General features: G+C 42.2%; 1 protein-coding gene across 3 annotated transcripts in view; it reads right to left on the bottom strand.

Moving 5' to 3' along the window:
* Positions 1-20,974, bottom strand: part of ntn2 (netrin 2) — a 47,987-nt gene that overhangs the window by 7,343 nt on the left and 19,670 nt on the right. For all 3 annotated transcript variants that reach the window (XM_040135614.1, XM_040135616.1, XM_040135615.1), the window contains exons 3-5: positions 10,926-11,114; positions 4,116-4,265; positions 1,629-1,682 (exon numbers count right to left, since the gene is read on the bottom strand). In XM_040135614.1, the coding sequence (XP_039991548.1) occupies positions 1,629-1,682; positions 4,116-4,265; positions 10,926-11,114 (393 nt within the window). The remainder of the gene's footprint in view (positions 1-1,628; positions 1,683-4,115; positions 4,266-10,925; positions 11,115-20,974) is intronic.

The following is a 20,974-nucleotide window of genomic DNA, read 5'->3' as shown; positions in this document are numbered from 1 at the left end:
AATCCGCAAATACAAAGAAAAGTATTATCAGTATCTATTAAACTTTAAAGGGATATTTAGACATTTTGGGAAATACACTTATTTACTTTCTTGCTGAGAGTTGGATTAGAAGATTGATGCCACTGTTATGTCTTTAAGGTAAGGCAACACTTTAACCCCCCTATTTATCATTTATAATCAATATATACATGTGTAACAAATGATTTATAACACACTATAATGTAATTATTAGCAGATATAAGGACATTTTTAAGTTTTTAATAATGTACAGCATTTGTCAACTGTTATTACTTCTCCAATTAAAGCATTTAATATTATTACAACTGTACTTTACTATATTGTTATTCATGATCTGTTTATACAGAGGCCTCCACCTATGGGTGTCCACATGAGGAGTTAGAGTTGTTAACAAATGAATCAATAAAGGGTTAAAGTAAAGTGTTGCCTACAGTAAATCTGAAGCTGGAGCCAGCAGCTGGTTAGCTTAGCAGCTAGCCTGGCTCTGTCCAAAGGTAACAAATCCGCCTACCAGCACTTCTAAAGCTCACTATGTTTGGTGTTATATCTTGTTTGTTTAATCTGTACAATTTGTGGCTTTACAGGGTTTATTTGGTGGACTATTTCTTGGCCTGTTTCTGTTTCCAGTCTTTGTGCTGAGCCAGCCAGTTAGTTTAGCTTAGCTATATTTACTGTACAGCCATGAGAGTGGTATCAATATTCTCATCTCTTTGCATGAAAGCAAATAATGTAAACCAATTTCTTTCATTTTACACCATTACATTTAACTCTCGGTTTCTCTGTAGTTACTGTATATAGTGTTCAGTGACTGTGTGACCACATTTGGCCTTCAACTTAGGCCAAACTATCAACCACTACAAACATTTTTAACCCTTTCAGTCAGACCCTCAATCTACACAATAAATATCCTTTGATATGTGAGAGAAATCCATAAGTCAAAAGTCTAATTTACAGTGACCTTTCTGACAAAATACATCTTTGTAGAAGAGAAAAGATATAACAACAGGAAAACTGCTTTAAATAGTGCAGTAATGTATGAGTGGCGGGGTATCATCTGCAGTCTGAGTGATGATATATGTTATAAACCTACTAATGAATCATCATTTCCAAATCAACACCACCATTCAAATCAAACAGCCGCAGAATGAAAAATAGGGGCAGGGTAATTGACCGGAGCCTAAATTGGAGAGTTAGAGGGAGAGACTGAACAAATTTCCTCCCAGTCACTTGCCAACACTTTTTTCACGCCTCAAAACTCTCCCTTCCACTGTATCTCCCAGCTAAACTGTAACTAATCACACCTCTGCTGCCTATCTGCTGGCCTTGGCTTTAAGCTGCGGCTATACTTTAAGCACAGCAAGGCTCCACTAACTTGACGCTAGAAGTTAGGGAAACTTTGCCAAGGACACAGGTTTTTAAGACAATGGAAAAATTCTGCCGGCCCCAGTGCGCTCGTTCTCTTTGCAGAACTTCAAAAGAGGGGGACCCACCCTCCATTAATATTTATTCCACACCTTAAAACTCAAGTCCAGAAATATTAAAAAATATGTTTTTGTTCCTCTCATAAAGCAGCGGTGCTTATGGGTGAGGTTCAGAGAGTGTACACTAACCTGCTGGTTCCTCTGTGCTGCTCACCACAGCTGTGGGGTTGACCACTGGGATTTCTGAAACACACACAAGAAATACAAAGTTATTTCACTGGTTAAATGTAAATCCATACCTTTCAAGTGATTTGGCTGTATGCCTACCAAGAGTGAATGTGTGGTCAAAGAAATGAAGTGCGTCTGAATTAAACATAATTTCAAACACTGGGCATAGGATTGTTTTGTGTATATATTAATGTACTCACAACAAAATACAGAGGGTAAGCTTAGTATTGAGGAAGAGTAGAAAGTGTCTTTGCTCACCAAGGCCAGTAAAAGAAAATACCAGGGTTGTCTTACAGTACGTTTGGATTGTGACATATGTCGACTACACACATGAAAACACATGGGGCATTGCAGACAGACATGCTAGATAAACACTGACAAAGTGACAGGGATACTTATTGGTGGTGAGAGGGAAGACAGGCTCAAATAAATCATGCATTCCACAGACTAATGTGTTGGTTTCACTGCCATTTTGTAGGAATACATTGAAAGATCCTGAGACGGTTTAAGTGGAAGAAATAATGGAGGTCAGAGGACCAAATTTAGGTTTTGAGTCAAACTAAGTAGATGCACCACAAATAAACTCTGTAATCCAGTTTAGATAAGTCAGTCCATTCAAAGTCTGTACACTTGATACATCTGAGACAGAAGTTGATTATTTGAGACAAACTGATTAAAATGGAAAGGTGGCTGCACTAGATTAGTTTTGTCCTCCCCTAACAGATGCTAGGTTAACACTGCTTTGTAATCTCCATACAAGCACGTATAGACAGATGGACAGATGGCAAGGGGGTAATTTTGGTTGGCTCGTCTTGAGACAGATGCAGCCCTCCCTCGCTGTGCCCGCTGGCTACACTAAAAAGTGCCTCATGGAATTCCTCCAGGACTACTCTTCTAATCGTATGCAACTTTCCAATACAAATGCTAATGCTAACAACAGGCCCTCTGCTTTTAACGTAAACAGAGTTACTGGAACGCTCGCTTAGAAGCCACCAAGCGGATCTGCTTTTGATTGGATTTGGAGATTGAGGGTTCGAACCAAGCGAGTGGGAGTGGGTTAGTGGGAGGTAGAAGGGGTTCATGGAAAGCTGTTTTTAGGCAAAAGCAGCAGTTGTCTCTCGAAAATTATGGACACCCCGCCAACAAAAACAAACAAGGGCATGGAGCTTTTTGAAGGCAGACGCAGCTGCTAGAAGCCACTTTGAGTCCTTGTGCCCTCATGGCCACTTCTTGTGAAAACAGACAGATGATGGAAGGATCATTCAGATGAGGGTTGCTGCCATCATACTAATTGGATGCTTATTGGTGTTGTCTTCTGTCTTGGAGTCCAGGAGCCTCAATAGGCAGTAAGATGCTCACCATGAGGCCATATTGACGCACACAAAGTTGTCATTAAAGCTATTCGTAATGGATCCAAATGTGCGCATGTACTTAAAAGCACATACACAATTCTTCTTGTTCTCACTGGATAGTTCTGCGGCATTCAAAAGAGTGGGGTCTGCCATCGAAGGCCACAGTTGTTTTCTCCTTCTTGCCCATCCGCCATCTGCTCCGGAGCTGCATGTGAGAGAAACAACATGGCACCATGTGGCACAGTGTGGCTGAGCTTGGTACGGCACTGGGCTGCACGGCACGGTTTGCTTTGGTTGACGTTGTCTTGTGAGTGTGTGCAATGTGTGCCCGTACCGCCTGTCACACAGTGTGGTGGAAAGTTGCCCTCTATTACGCATGCCTGCATGTGCTGGGGCACTGGCAAATTTCATAACCCACACACACACAAATATGCTTTTCACAGGAAATTAAAAACCTGTGTAGTCGGCATGCAAACTAAAGCAACTAGAGTACACACCAATATTACACAATGTTGACAGCAAGTGAAACAATGGTAACCAAGGCTTGGGTTCTCTACCAGGTCTCCACTGACTTGCACCAAAAAAAAACACTCTACATCTACACTGGTCCTCTCTAAGAATTGGTGAGTCATTTCTACACCTCACTCTTAAACTTTGCTCTGTCCCTTTAAAAAATATCACAGTTCAGCGTAGCCTGACTTTACATCTGGGCCCCTTGTTGGTGCAAATTATCATTGCATTTTCAGTGGCCATGCAAACCCATTCAACACATGTAATGTATATGCAGCACAGAGATCAGGTTGGGTGTGCCTGTCAGAGGGCCAGAATCACTTTAGACTACAGGGAAGTGTGCCTTTAATTATGCTTTGCAAACTCCATAGTTTGGGTATGTGCTGCTGTTAGAGTAGTTCACTTTCCTATTGTAACAATGTATCATGCCTTTTGTAATATTATTGTTACATTCTTCACAATAGAGCTTGTCAGTTTTTTGCAGTGATTTTTATAGTGATAAAATTACCAAACTGAAGAGGGTAAGTTATCAGTGTGACATACACTAACTGGTAGCTGTGTGTGCGTGTCTGTTTGAGTCACTCACTGATGCATGGGGCCACGGGTGAGCGGCTCTGCTGGTAGCCCTTGGCGCAGCGGTTGCAGGTGATGCCGGTGACACCATCCTTGCAGGGGCACTGGCCTGTGGTCTGGTTGCACGTCTTGCCTGCTGCGCCCACAGGGTGGCAGTCACAGGCTGGGGTGGGGGAGATGGGGAGGGAGAAAATATATTCAGTATATTAATTTATTAATCTTGATGCCAAAATAACACACCCTAGACAGCAGCTTATCCCTTGGATTTTACAGTCTTGGCAGGATACTGGGTTAAATCTTGTCACCTTCTGTTTTTTCCTGCAGACAACAGATATGCATTACAACTGAATGTTTGGCTCAGGACTTAAAGCTCCCAGAGTGAGGCAGTCCTTTTCCTGTCTGCTTCTGTGCTTAGGATTCCCTGGACACTGCAAGGCAAAACACTGTGTATGTTTATCTGTTTGTGTGAAAGAGGGAAAGACTAATTTTGTGAGTGAGAAGGAATTTATGTGTGAGAGTAGAAGACAGCAGGCGACAGGTAAAACAACAGAGAAAAGGACAGGTGAATGGGGTGATGCATGCAGTGCATCACTGTCAGGAGACCTAGAAAAGTACACTGTGCCCTGCTCTCTCCTCTCCGCTCATTTCCGCTCTCCTAATGCTGTGTGCGCTCGGGTGCCTGCCTGGTGACACATGCTCTGCTGTTTCATCACTTCCCGAAAGTTCAGTCGATGCCCAGCAAATGCCAACAGCAACAAGCAATGCTCTGGTCACCTCGCTCTGGCAATGATTTTTATGAGTTTTGCTGGTTCTAGGCGATTTATTCAAGCCACCTTGAGCAACATGTGGCTTTCTCTTGGCTGGACCACAACAGCGGGGCCAGCCCTATAAACGCAAATGTCCGTGACTGACTGACTGAGTGAGTGAGGGAGTTAGTGAGTGAATGTATGAGTGAGTGAGTGAGTGCATATTAAAGTAACACCACTGGGCAGCCGAATGCCAGGTGACTGAATGCTAAAGTTACACCTTTGGCTGTTGCTCTTTCAAAATGAATTGGCGCAAATAGTTTCTATTGTGTCATCAGGGGGGTGTTTACAGGCAGTGTTGCCAACTTACAACTTTGTCGCTAGATTTAATAACTTTTCAGACCCTTTTTAACGAGATTTCTTCGCAAAAGCACCTAGCAAATCTGGTTATTTTTTGGACAAAACTTAGCTACTTTCCATAGAAGAGAGTCGCCAGAATGCGAGGTCTGGCTTTCCCTCTGCAGGTACACCTCTTTGTGCGCCTTAATCAATTGACCACAAGCAAGCTCACACGGATGTGAATGAGCTTCTAACTTTCTCTCTGAGTGATAATATTAGAAATAAATATAGCCAAAATCACAGCATTGCTGTTGTCTTTAACTTATGTGCATGGGGATTCTGTCTGATAACGTTGCGGCTAAAATATCAGGAGTTTAGCAGTGCAGAGCAGCAGCTTGGAAATGGCTTGGAAGTGACTGCTGGTTAACATTTAGTCTTAATAGGCTGCGTTTCAGTGACTATTCCATACTTGTTCCGTTGTCTGACAACAGAAACAGAAAAACATGTAAATGAGAACAGCTATATTGGGAATTTGGCTGTTTGAAAATACTGTTTATGTGAGCACAGAGAGCAGGAGAGAAGCAAACAGATAAAAGGCTGTCCAGCCACATACTAGGCTTTGACCTAGTCTGGTTCTTTGAGTTTTAAGATTTGTTAAAAACAAGAGTTGGCTTGTTGGTCTGAAACTTCAGACATACCTTTAAAAGATGTTAGAGAGGATGAGAGGGAGAGGTGGAAAGCAACATATCGAATAGTGAGAAATGATGGAGGGGATGAGACAGAAAGAGGGAGACAGTGAGAGACACAGAGCTTCAGCATAGTCCAAACAGAGCCTCTGGTGGGCTGCACAGCATAAACAACAGTGAGTCTAACCAAACTGCACACTCTGACGCTACTAAAAAAAAAAACAGAAATTTGTTCTTTCAATAATAAACACATACTTAACATTTCACAGAAAGCCAGCCAGACAAACACATCAGTGTCATTTAAAAACAAATGCAAGACTTTTGCCTCTTCTTGAGCAGTCCTCAGGAGTGTGAGTGACTGGTTTTCACTTTGACATTCTCTGTCCACAATACAACAGGTTAGAGTACAGACAAGTATCCTTTCCTATCGACTATCTACTGACGTGCTGTCAAAGATACAACAAACAACTATGAAATTTAAGGTGACCGTTCTGCCTTTTCCTCTTTTTTCCAATCTAATTCTATTGAAAACAGGCACAGCCTAGTGCAAAATTACTAAAGCAAACTTAAAGTGACTCGACTGTAACATGATAGCTATAATTGTCCAAGCTTATCAAGAAAAGCTGAGAAAGGCCAAAATTACACTTGGGGGGAAAAACCCTGTAATCCAACAGTTTGTTACAGGGCTTGCCAGAGAAAGGCAGCTGCTAACATGCCACGGTTTCTTCCCACCACTTGACTGGTCTGTGAATGTGTTTATTTGTGCCATTTTTTAGCTACTACAACAGAGGAAAGCCAGAGGACCCTGCCACCTGTTGACTGGGCAAAGGGAGGAATTATACCCCCAAAAGTGACCCAAGAGTGATTGTGTGTGTCTGGTGGCGGGTACGGGGGGGGGGATTAACTGCAGGTCAGATCTTCAGAAACATGTTTGCCTCTTCCGGCAAGGCAAACCGGTCCACAGGTGTTAAAGTGGCTGCACTCTGTTTGAAGCTGTGCACACAGACGTAAATCTGATGCTTTAGCGTGCATAATCCATACCATCTGAGACACAGGGGCCAAACCAGGAAACTCAAGCTTTGATGACACTTGGCAAGAGTTTGTGTTTGACTTAAAGGGAATACACATCTGTATAACGCAGGGTAAAATGCAAGATTGAGTTAGAGGGGTCTCCGGACTATCTGTTTGTTGCTCTGTGCCAACCACGTAACGTATATCCTCACCTCCATACCCAAACCCTCATTCATCAGCCGGAGCTTGACCTCTTGCCACTGTTCCCAGGTGCTACAGTGTCAATGGACGATTTGAGAATTTCTGTCATTCCTTGAGTTTAAATCCGTAGCTGTGCTAATGAAATCCAGCTGATTAGTGCACTAACACACTAATATGAAACCCTGATCTATAGAAGGTAGCCTTGGATCTTGTACCATTTGTGAAGATTAACATTTGCAATGTCAAGATGATAAGCGAGTAACTGGTTTGAATTCAACTAAAAACTAAACAAGATAGTTTTATCAAAATTAAATAATTCTATGCTGATATGATTTGAGGTTTAGTCTTGTCTGTGAGATGATGTGTCAAATGTCAGAGCACATGGTGGATAAACCCCCTGTTATTTGATCTATCTGATACAAGTCTGGTGTCGGTCTGTCATGCTTGTCAAGACATGTAGCACAGCAGGAGGAACGACAAGCCATTGTTTCAGTTTGAACAAGAAGTGAGTAATGTTAGACGTTCTCACTTCCCTTCTAAACAATCGTAGGTTGTTAAGACATCAGAGCTTACTGTCAATGTCCACACAGTTCAGTAAAAAACCAGCAAATACCAGATCTGAATGGGCTGTGGGGCGGGGGGCCTGAAGTTTTATGTGCAGGGGCTCGGGCCAGTTAAGAAGCAGTAAAAACGTCCTCAGATGTTGATGACTTTTCAAGCCTGTGTGACTGCAGACGTGAGAGGCACTGTGTTGGGATTTGTAGTCCTTTGACAGGCGTTTGCACAGTTTAACTGATTTGTGTTGCTTTGTGCGTGTGTGTATGTGTGTGTGTGTGCGCATATGGGCTTAAGTACTTAAGAGGACTGCTCTTTGTCTGCAGTTATTTGGCAGTTGCCACATTTGGAGAGGATGGTGTTATTTGTACCGTTAGTTGGAAATATGTTTTTTAACAGTCAATTATGTTCCTCTGGCTGGTTCAGTGTGAAAATAAAAACAAGTGTTAAAATGCACACATTTTACTGGTTGATGTGATTTTTAAAAAAGATATTAGCATTATTTCAGCATTTAAGGCAATAGAGTTTTGTTGAAGGACTCAGGATATCAATAGAGCAGCTCCCCATTGTACATCTCAGATTAAAATCTTGATTCCATGTCTCTACTCATGTTCACAAGTCCTGGCTAAACTTGATACTAATGATACAAAAATGGTGTTCTTCACCCTTAAGAATCACATTTTTATGCTACTATAGGCAAGGCACTATATTATTCACGTAAAATTACCTTAGTAGATTAGCTTGCCTAACACTTTTTTTGACCACAGTATTTTCTGACAGCAAATATCCTCATGCCCTGCTTCAGAAATTACGATATTTGAGACATACTGCCAATGTGGTTTATATTGGCTGTCGCATTGCTTTACATGGACTATGGCCTCATTTTTAATGCCCTTTATCGATGTTACTTGTGGTCAACGGATACCAGCTGTACGACTTGGTCATAAGAGCCTTGTATTTTGAAGTCCTCATATACTGCAGCCAGGCCATGTGGTGACTGCCACGTTTCTTTAATTTTGCTGACTGTTTTAATGCTTGTGACATGGTAAAGGGCTTGTGGAGAGGCTGGTGCCTGGGCATTTGAACTAGAGAGCTGGAGCCCTGCAGATTCTCTTTGAATTGGGACCATAGTACTTAACAAGAGCCAGTGTGTTTGGTGTATGTGGGCGTTAAGTGGTGGGTATGATGGAAGAAGGAGTGAGGTGGTTTCTCCTCTTCGTATTCTCCTCCGATTGTGAACTGACACCCATCTAGAGCAGGTGTGAATAGAAACAGACATGGCCCATTCATCCTTTCAGAGCTGCACTGCTGCCAGCGCTCCCCACTCCTGTCTTGGATTTAGAAAACACCTGTATTTTATTGTTGTAACTCCATTTCAGAGGTGACACTCACCCCTTTCAGCCATACTGCACCTCTGACCTTTATGTTGACCCTGACACACGGAGATAAAACATGGAGGAGAACAAAAACCAGGGCTGAAAATAAAATCAGAGAAGCCATGGTAGAAGAGAAAGACAAAGTCAAAGGTTTTAAAAGCAGTGAGTCATGGTGAGAGAAGGCAGAAGTCGGGGAGGAAGAAGAGATGGTGGTTATAAACGAATCATGAGAAATGGAGATGAAAAAACAGAGCAAGGGCTGAGGCAAAGGAAAATGACAGCTCCTAGAAGGCTGTGGAATTGCTCTGATCAATCATGGAGCCAGCCGCTCAGCAGAGGTTTTTTGGACGTTAACTTTCATTTCCATCACATCTGGGGCCTTTGTGAGGGAGGGTGGTACAGTGTTTACCACCAGATTACTAGGCTTTGATAAGGACAGACTGTCGTGTCAGGGGGCCTGCATGTGTGTGAAAACACTGCACTTCCAGGTATTGCAGGAAATGGAAGATGAGGGAACAATTTGCACAGAGGAACACACATCTCAGAGCTGATCTCCTGTCAGGATTGAGGAGGATAACTTTCTGTCATTGTTTTGGTGTAGTAACAGGTCAAATGACTTAAGTTTTAAGGTATGTGACCAAGTCATAGTGGAGTTTTTGCCATTATATGATGAATGGCTCAACATCTCAGTGCAACTAACATGGGCAACTGCGGCCTGATATTATGCCATTTCAAACCTCCAGGTGTTGGGTTACAGCTTGGGTCGGCCGCAGAAGGAAAACTGAGCGGAAGCCAGTGGGAGATTCTCGCCATGAAATTTCAGGCGAAAGATCTTCACAGCTATGAGCGTTGGCAGGTCTCACCATTGCTGTTTTTTAATGTTCTGGAAGTGATTCTTTACCTTCGTTGGGATCAACAGGATGAAAAACACTCCCTCCCTGCTATTGATTTGAATATTTTCCTCAGAAACAAGTTCAGGAAACTGGTGTTATTTTTGAGTCCAGCGAGAGGAGAGAAATGCTTCCAGCATAATATCAGGCTGAAAATATTCACTGCAAATGTGAAATAATAAAGCGGTAAAATACGTTTTTCCATGAGAAATCCCTCAAGTGATAATATTACGTGGTGTGTGTGGTATAGGGAAACATATGGTGGACCGGTCAGAAAAGCTGCAGGCATAGTATCAATTTGTGTCTCTCTGCTAGGGTATGGCAAGTCAGACTTGCTGATATTTTTTATTGAAAGTTACCATGACTGTGCATGTTTCCAATCATAGCTTGTTACTCCTTTTCTACTTTCTCAGAAATGACATGGTTACACAAGTATTAGTAGGGTTAGAACATCACAATCTGCTTTTGTTTGAACATTTTGTAAACATTTAAAACAGCGTATTGCCAAATGAAAAGTCAAACTAAGCTTAAAATAATAATCCGTGACATTTTCCTATAAATAAATATTCATTTTGCTACTCTATTACTGACTGATATAAAACAAAAGTGAACCTTCTTCATGAAAACTATTGCATTAGTTACATTAGTTAATTGTAAACAGAGAGTGGTTGGTAAGTCTTTCCCAGAAAAATGCTTGTATTTTATGTTTCTGACAGCTGAAGAAGAACTGAGTAGTTACGCTCTATCAACACCCACCAGTATCACGGACAAATAGACAAAGAAATGACTGCCACCTAGAGACACCAAACCTTATCAACAGGAAAATCCAAGGTAAAATAGATCAGCATTTCTGCTTGATTGCAAAGTCATTTCTAAGATGTATATAGCAAAAGCACTTATAGTACATTTGGAAACAAGTATAGAATCTCATGAATACCACTTTGAAAAAGCAAAAGTACTGATAAAACTCACAGCATAAATACTGCTCTCAACTGTGCGATGTCTTGTTGGACTCTTACCTTTGCAGGCTCGTCGGTGAGTGATTGGTCTGGCCATGTCTCTGTAAAAGCCCTCCTTACAGTAGTGGCAGTGGCGTCCTGCAGTGTTGTGGCGGCAGTTCATGCAGACCCCACCGCTCTTCCTCCCTGACAGCTTGTACAACTCCATGTTGAATCGACAGCGACGGGCGTGAAGGTTACAGTTACACGCTGTAGAGGGAAGAGGAAAGTTAACATTGTCAGCTTAGGGATTGCATCAGCAAAGGTTAGTAGGACAAATGTAGAAGTTTACAGTATCTTGATTGTATCAATCTAACAAAGTTTAAAGCAAGTTAGCCTTGATGAATTGTTCACATGGATTGCGCACTGCATTCAAATATATGTGTACTACCATGTAAAGAGCTGTGAGGTATTTTCCAGTTAGGCAGGTTAATAGAGAGTGGTTTATAATCTGCACTGTGGCCGTGTGCTTGGCTGCTATTCCAGAACTCATCAATCAAAAGTGATATTTGCAGAGCTCATTTTCTCCATTTCATAATTAATGAATTCAGCTCCTCTCAGCCCATTAGTTATTAATCACTGGAAAGAGAGACATTAATTTCATGAATCACTTATGAGTCAAGACTTCTAAGATCTATTAAAAGCAAGAATGATTCAGATAAAGGAGTGGGCTCGAGCTAGCTGTCGTGTAAATGAGGCGAGCCCAAATATATGGGACATGTGAAGTGAGGTTATATCTCTTCACAGTCTCTCTAAGTTCCACTTGAAATCCAACTGATTCCTTGATGTTTCTTCAGCTCACAAGTCTTTTCACTGACTTCTTTCACGTAAGACCACATTCACCAGCTCTGACATTATTGATTAACTCTGTTCACTCTCTACATGTGGAGTTTACATTTGAGGGGTTTAATTAGAAACCGGCCCTACTTGTTTGGGATATTACAGTTGATCCAAACCCTCTTCTGTATAATCCGAATCAGACCTGGGACCTGGTCTGACTCTTGAACGTGGCTTCAATAAAGACTTTTGCAGAGCTTAGTTTGAGTTCAAAGTTGTCTGCAGATAAATTAGGGAGGGGTAAACAACAGCAGAGCTGTTTGATCAAAAATGTCAACAGTTGTGGCAAAGGAAGATTAATAGGGGATCACAACAGGAGGTGATATTATTTAACTTTAATCCAATGGGAGTGTGTTCAACAAAACAGATTTCACTTACAATGGGTGTTTAGAATACAATAAGACACAACAAAAATAATAATAAGTAAAGACAGACTGGCTGAGGGACTTGTGTTTCTATATGTGTTGCTTTGTGTGCAACATAGAGTGTGTATGGAGTGGGCAGTTACAGAATATCATAATAGAAAAAATCTAAAACTGACAATATTGAGATATTTTAAATGCCATATACATTTTGCACATATTCTGTCTTCTTTTCTGTCTCAACCATGGGCTTAATCACAGAAAGTGAAGGTGATGTTACAGTGATCAAACTAGTAGTGACGATGAGCAACTCAAAGGCTTGATTTTTTAAATCTCACTAGTTAACATGTTTAATCCGTATAAAAAACCAAAGTGCAAAAATGACACGCTGTGGTGTTACAGTTGGTTTTTCTTCCTTGACAAGGTGTCACTTACTGTCTTGACTTGTCATCACCTAGAGGTTACGAGAGAACCATCTGAGACTCCAGGACCTTACTGCGCCTGGCTGAGAAACAGTCTTGCATATAAGTGGTAAATGGACTGCACATAGCGCTTCTCTAGTCTTATTGATCACTCAAAGCCCCTTTACACTACATACCACATTCACCCATTCACTCACACATTCACACACTGCATTTACACACACTCACACATACTGATGGCACAGTCATCAGGGGCAATCTTGCACATAGCCGGGGTTTGAACCACCAACCATCCGTCCAGTGGATGACCTGCTCTAACTCCTGAGGCAGAGCCAACCACAGCACCACAAGGTGTTGTTTTTATCCTTTGGTTTTTGTATAAATTAAACAACAATTTGAAATTGTTCATTTGTGAGCTTTAGAGGGGCTGGTAGCAGGATTTCTTTAACCTTGGAGAGAGCCAGGCTAGCTGTTTTCCCCTGTTTCCAGTCTTTATGCTAAGCTAAGATAACTGGCTGCTGGCTGTACCTTTATATTTACTGTACAGACACAAAGTGGTATTAATCATCTAATCAAATTCTTGGCAAGAAAGCAAACAAGCAAATTATTACTTAATCAGAAATACAGCATTACTGATCAAAGAAGAGGGAAACAGTATGTGCTTAGTCAGGACATTCACATATTTTAATTGGGCAACTTTTAAGTATTTTAGCTTTGAAAGCCTCCTTTACGAAAGATTAACTGTGTTAACAGTTGCTACATACCAGGGATCAAAAATAAATTTACTAGTAATATTTAAAAACCATTTAAAAAGTCCTCTGTAGCTGACATATGCCTTGAGCACTATTCAGTGTTCTCACTTCTCTACTGAAGTCAAGGTCAGCTCTGCAGTTACATGAAGCTCAGTGATCTGTACAATGTTAAACTAGCTTTTTGCAGTTGATCAAACATGACTGTTAATGCCGCTGTGATGGCTCTTTCACCGGAGGAGAATCCCTTGAATACATACGTCAAGTAATAAGTAATATGCGAGCAGTGAATGATATGCAATCTCCAACCATACTTAAAGGGAAGCCTGGCACCAGGTTGGGAAAGAGGCCCGCTTTTCCCTGGTTGCAGATCCTGGAAAAAAAAAAGGGGAGCACATTCCCAGACTGTTTCCCAATTCCATCTGGTTATTATGCAGCCCAATTTGTATGGAATTCTGCAGTTAATGAAATGCTGTTTTATGTATAAATACATAGACACAATGCTGGATCTTTTGGTGTGCTCTCATGAGCCGTAGATGAGGATTGACCTTTGACCCTAGAGATTTGTTCAAAGAAGATATGTAGGCAGTGTCAAGATGACATGGCAATGTAGGACACTGAGGGAAGCCTGCAAATAGAGTGAGTTAAAAGCCTTTTATCTAAACTATGGTTTTGTGGTAGTAATATGGTTTATCCCTGCTGTAACTGAAAAAAAGCTACATGCACCAAATTGATGACATATTGACTAAGTAATTGGTTCATTCTCTGTGTGCTTTTATGATGTGTTTTTGTGTCTGTATCTAGTGTGTCTCTGCATGTGAACAACTAAACAGCCTGTCCGACTTCTTCTAATGGGGAATGTGACAAAGAACACACCAGCTCCGGTGAGTGGCTGGAGCTGCTGAGGGGGAAGCTAGGTGGGGGACTGTGATTATGATCAAGCGTCTCAAACACACACACAGCTGTGAGCACTTGTGTCCATTAACACCTTGTAGTGGAACATGAAAGCGATGGATCACATTTTCTCCCCAGCCGAAGTACCGATGGCCCTCCTACGGCATCCTCTCGATTTACTGCTATGCAATAAGATCAGCCAACAAAGTCTGAGGTAAGAGAGGATATGTTTAAGTGTGGAGAATGTAAAGAAAGCTGCAGAATTTACCCTTTAAATGATTTAACATGTGTAGCTGGGATGACTGGGAATGGTTTTAACAACAGCCAGATTTTTCGTGACAGACAGAAAATGAGAGAATTAGTGTCTGACAGAGGAAGAAAAACATGAATGGAAATGTCTGCAGAAGAGTGAAGAGCAACAGGTTCAATGAAAATGTTGTTAATGAATGAGAAAAGTAAATAAGCAAAAAGTACTGACAACCTCAAGTAGGTGTTTGTATGTTTACCATTGTGTACATGCTGCATGCATTTAACTTCAGCTCAGAGCTGCAGCTGCCCAAGGATCCTGGAATGTTTATGGGTTTGTTTTGAAGTGCCTGTGTGCGCACACACACACACACACACACACACACACACACACACACACACAAACTGAAACCCCACTTACCCCACCCAAACTGCTACCCCCACCAGCCAACACCGCTGCAACACCCTCACCCAAATTAGGCTCAGCGGGGATAACTGAACACTGTTGAAGGCCATTTTTCAATTCATTAACACATCAAAGCCTCTGAAAAAACACTCACTAATTCTTATCTGTTGCAGGAGAAAACAGACTCTTTGGCGTGGAAAGGAGTTCTGTGGGTGGTGGAAAGTCAGCAAAGAAACTGATCATTGAGCGAACACAGTTCCTTTAAGGTTCAGTGTCCAATTCAAGGACGTGTCAAGATGGTTTCTCATGTTGTCGTGGAAATCAAACAACAAACACCAGCTACAGGCTTGACAAACCAGGGATGCTGAGACAAAATAAAGGAGGGGATGGAGGGAGAGGAGGAAGAAACCCCTAGGAAAATAATACAGTACAGAATTGTTCCACCACTTTGTAGTCAAAATGAACAGTGCCAAATGCAAATTTTGGTGAAATAACTGCTTCATTAAATGTTTTGCTCTCACCCAATATCTTCCTCTACACAGTTTGCACATATCTCAGTTTGTGATCTAGATGGTACTTACATCTTTAAATACAGGAAAAACTTAAGGTAGATTGACAGAAGAACACCATACTGTTCTATTTCAGCTTTCAAAACAGGTGCCTTAACAAGTAAATGTGCTCTGAACAAGCTCACAGACTGTTCTGTCAAGCGTGCTACGACAAATTGGCCTGTAAAGACTGCACTCAACAAATAAAATGCAAGGGTGTTTGTGGAGTGCACTGCCTCTCTGTTCCCCTCCATATGTCAGGGATAAATCTAACCTCATTTTCCTTCAGCTCGACCAAAGCCAAGCCGGCAAGCACAGCCAATTGATTTTGGATGCCTGTGCAAAACCCAAATCCCATGGCTAAAATTGGTTCTTGAAAATTGGAGGGCTGATCTCCCACCACCACCTTTCCCCTCTTGGCCCAGGATGTGGTCCAGACCTGCTGCCGCCCCCCTCGGGTGCCCTCTCTGCCGGGCAAAACAGGCTCAGCTATATGGGCTCCTGCCATCATGTGTGTGTATGGTCTGTGTCTGTGTGTGTGTTTAGGCTGAGTTCCGCCTGGCTGCTCCAGCCACCTGCTCAGGGCACCGGGGGAACACCCGGTTAATTAGCTCCTCATTAGAGCCAAGGCAGTGTACAGTGTGGATAAACACACACATACTCACACACATTTATGCACCCCCACACAGGCTGTAACCGCTCGCAAAACGACAAGGATCAAGTGACAAAAGATCCAAAAAAAGTTCAACAGAACTGAGACATGAACAGATGTAAAGACTACTGGGTCTGTACACTGTAATGAGCTGTGGACAACAAGCTGAGACAAAGATTTAAGAACTCCGAGCTGAGAACTAACAGGAAACTACAACTCCTGTAGCCCTGCTGTGTGGATTACATGGACTATGCTATGATTCTACCTCTTTGAAACCCAGTCACTTTAGTCCTACTTGCTCTTTCCTTCTCTTCTACAGAGACATATCTTTCACTTTTAGCTTTGACACCATGTCCCAGCCCTCCCCTCCCTCCACTGGTTTCTGTGGTTAGCCTCACGCCGTGGGCTTAAGAGCCGGCTCTTGGGAGCCCTTTTGAACTGAGAGTCCCCTTAATTCCTCTCCAAGCCTACCCTAAGCTTCCTTCTTTCTCGCTCTCTCCTCTTACTTATACTGGGACCCTCTCTCAAATACTCTCCCTGGTTACCTCTCCCTCTTTTTGCTTGTTTCCTTCCACACCCTTTTTCTCTTGTCCATCTTTTCCTCCATCTCTCCTTCCCTTTCTGGATGGCATCAGGCAGGGAAAGATTTTAACGAGATTATGCTGGAGGGTTGCCAGATTGGGGGGCCTGGTGTCAGTGGAGAGTTGAGTCCTTAACTCTGCTCCCCCTCTCTCTGGTCCACTTCACTTCCCCACATCTAAACATTTTTATCTCTGTCCCGCCTTTGCCTTTAACCTCTGTCTCAGTTGCTCTTTTTTTTTCCACAGGCGATATTCTGCAGTTCTGAGCACAGGGGCAGAGGCAAACAACTGCTGTGCAATCAAATTATCATGGAGAATCAGTAAAAACTGAGGTAAAAACAGATAACCATGACTCTTGGCATACACAACCATGAGGTCCACTCTGGGGGATACATGTGAAGCCTGGGCTGATTTAGAAATAGAAAGAGACAGATGGAATCAATTCACCACTGTGGCCGGAGATGGAAGAAGAAATGGTGAAGAGGGGGTAAAATGTTTAACGTTTCACTCTAGTATGATCAAGGTGTGATGCAGGCTTCTAACTGAATGCACAGAAAGCAAAAGAGTCCCGGGTTGATGATTACTGACCCAGAATTGAGCAAAGAAATTAATGTATTTTTAAGCAAAGTTTTTTTTGGCCTATCTGCATTCTAGCTGGCATTTTGTAACTGTCAGGCTTCATCCAAATGAATGGTTTGATGACTATGAATATTATATGAATCATATGCCTTGTCCTTTGGCGTTACCAGGTCTCAATGAACACCTATGGGAGATTTTGACCCAAAATGTCAGACAGCCCTCTCTACCATCATCATCTAAACACCAGATGAGGCCAGATGAGACCCTTCTAAAGAATGGTGCTCATCCCTTTAGCAGACGTCCAGCAACTTGCAGAATTCTTTTCTAAAGGGGCACTGAAGCTGATCTGGCAGTTCATTGTGGCCTAGCACCTTACAAATCTTTTTTTTTTAATGTTTTTAAAAATAAAATAAAATGGATGGTCAAAATTGATGCAACAGAACCCAAAATATCCTGACTCCAAAATTAACCAAATTCTACTCAATTATGTATTTTGTTAGACACTTCCTGCCTTGCAAATGCCCTGTTTCTGTTAAAAATTTGATGTCTCCAAACTCAATTCGAGATAACACAGATGACATCACCAGGGTCTTTTTTTCTCAGACCTTAAAAAGCTCCCCTCAGAGCCACAAAAGACATTATTTAACTGTTTGCACAAGCTGAGTAGTACTCTGAGTACTCTGAGTAGTGACAAGTAAACTGATCTTCGTCTGTGCCCCTTTATTTTGTCACCCATCTGTTGATCACTCTCATCAATCAAAGTTAAATGTATACATGATGGTGCTACTGTACGAGTAAGGTCATTCTTATTTCTTTAATGCAATTAATGGCTTTACCCTTTACATTGTTTTGGAACTGTAGATGGACGTGATGTTAAACCTGTGGACTGAAAAGTAGAACTGGGTCGGCTGCTCCCAGTAGAGCTGGTCTATAAGAATATGATCATGGAGGGAAGGATAGGCTGCTCCACATTTACACACACACACACACACACACACACACACACACACACACACACACACACACACACACACACATATATTTTTTATATATATAAAAATGATTTCAAACACTAAAAGTGAGTGATCAGTTAGACAGCCTGTGTCGGCCACAGACAGACATAACCACAGTTAAAGGGAACCAAGCGATTGTCATACACTCATCGGTTATATATATTTTCTCTTAGCAGCCTCTGAATCTTGCTGCCACCAGCAACGCCAGCTGGTGGCCAAAAAACACATTTTCTCAGGCAATAAACCACAGAGGCCTGCAAGAGCAAAAAAGAGGCAAACTGTTACCAAAACAAAACGAAATCAATGAGAAAAGAAAAATGATTGATTTCAGCAAAAAGAGAGAAATATATGAAATAAAAGAAGAGGTAGCAGAAAGAAAGATTCAGGCAGAGTTAATCTTGTTACACAAGGATAGAGAGGAAGAGAGTGCCGGCGGTGACAGGCACCTCGGGAGGTGATTGCTACCATCTGTGCGAGAGAGTCGATGGAGACCTGGGAGAGCAGGGTGGGCACACTACAGCTCTACCAGTTTGTTTTGGCACTGGGATGAAACACCACATCACACTACTAGATTACATGTGGCTCTAACACATGCACAAATGAAAGGAGATGCATATGCACACGTGCACTTGGCCTCAGGCAGCCGAAGAGCATTTCCCAAGGTTTCAACCCAGCTGACATTAATGCTGTTATTTGGCACTTGCTGTCCTCAACATTTGTTTCACCATGTTCCCTGCTTGCCAGAAAGCTTTTGTGAGTGGCTTCATAGAAGGAGAAATGCATCAATCCCTTGTGGGTTGGCCAAGGACCAAAGTTGCAGTGATGTCAGAGGGAATAAAAGCTAAATGACCAAACGATATTGTCTCAGCAAGATAGAGGAAGTTACTTTCGTTCAAGCCCTGAAAACACAACAACACACATCACCAAAACTCACACTCCTCATGTTTGTTGGCCTCGCTGTCCCGTTGCCCCATCGTCTCACGCTAACCACCCCAGAGGCATCATTTCATAGGGCTGTTGATTTTAGAACAACATTCCTTGGCTGTGTAATTATTTGAAAGCACAGGAGGTTTCTTTTTCAAAATCACTTTCTTTCACTTAGCAACACCCCCCCCCCCCTCCAACATACACGCACACACACAAACATCTCCTGTTCATTTGAGTGTCAAGCCATAAGTAATTGAAGTGTCGGTTCCCTTTTAGCCTCCAGGGACAGGCGGTGGAGGTGGGAGGGGTAAGAGGGTCTTAAAGTCAATTAACAAAAGAAGGAACATGGCACATACATGCTGTAATATCAAGGCAGCTATGGCTTTTTGCATCCTTACCCATCTATGATTGGCATCTCACTTCAGAGCTTCATAGCACAATGCCCTCTAGAGACACACAGCAAATTTCTGCTGACCAAGGAGTACAATTTTAGGGTTCTGTGCTGCAAAGATGAATTTCAGGGTTCAGTGTGGAAATTCAAAGCATTTTTACTGAGGTTAACCTGGTTCTACCCGACCAAACACCACTTTGTTGCAAGAACAAAAGCAGACAAATCCTGCTCCTCTCCACGCTACGAATGAGAAAATATAAAATGCAGTGTTTTTCCATGTTATCCAAATCATGCAACGTCACAAACTGTGCTGTGGTTTCATGTGTGGTGTGTTTGAGAATGAGCTCATTTCTCAATCACAAAGCCTAAAAACTGTCTTGATGAATCTGCCCTATGCCTGGAACATGGGCCTGACCTCTGCTTGCCCTTGCTGGAGATGAGGAGGGGAAAAAAAGCTGTGAAAGGATGGAGGCCTATTTTGAAATTCTAATCAGCATTAAATAACCATCTGCCCCTTGTCAGTGAGAGAAACGAAGAGAGAGAGAAATAAAAAAAAGAGTTTTTGCTTCCTTGGTCTTCAGAGTTTCCATAGCTCTGTACAGATCTGAGAGCTTATTCTGAGCCCTGTTCCTGAGCATGTGTTCCTGGCTGGCTTCTTCCTCTGACACACACATTCACACAAACACACACACACACACACACACACACACACACACACACACACACACACATGCACGCGCACATGCACACACAGACACAGACACAGACACTCCTCTGCTGGATAACGCTGCTCTCCCTAAGAAACCCATCTGTCAAAATCCCTCTAATTCCAGCTAATAGTTTCCAAAAAACAGAGGCTGAGCCCACCAAAAACCACAAGCCCCCACAAAAAGTTTGAATGGGCTCGTGACAAGGCTTGCAACTTCAAAATCTGTCTGTTCTGCTTCTCCTTCTTCCAATGTAAAATTCACATTTTAATGCATTTGCTTCTTCATTAGGGCAGCAGACATGATCTAATAACATCTATTATATAACAGGTAATAACTTTTTTTAGAGGTAATAACTAATTTGTGGGAATTTTCTTAAGGTGATGACATGGACTGATGTATAATGAGAGTCTATAGTGGAATAGTTATTTGGTTGATTGATTCAATTTCAAAGGAAACTCCCCTTCCTGTGCAAAAACAAAATGCCATATCAGTTGTTCCCCACTGGATTCAATATGTCAAATTTACTATTAAAAATATTCAACACCACACCCAAACTCTGCAGCAGAGCAGGAACACCCAACTCTGCTCCAAACCGCAGCTCACCTGCATTTCTGGCAAATCAGCTCAAATGGCAATTCAAACAGCCTTTACACGACCTCTGTGTTTAATGCTATGAATGCATAACAGTGTGCCTGGCGCAACACTGGGAGCAGGCCTGGCTTGGTTTGTCCATTAGGGATGGATGGTGTCTGG

This window comes from Xiphias gladius, chromosome 9, assembly GCF_016859285.1.
Source record: "Xiphias gladius isolate SHS-SW01 ecotype Sanya breed wild chromosome 9, ASM1685928v1, whole genome shotgun sequence".
Taxonomy (NCBI): domain Eukaryota; kingdom Metazoa; phylum Chordata; class Actinopteri; order Istiophoriformes; family Xiphiidae; genus Xiphias; species Xiphias gladius.
The sequence above is the reverse complement of the archived record's forward strand: the minus strand, read 5'-3'. Positions and strand labels throughout refer to the sequence as shown.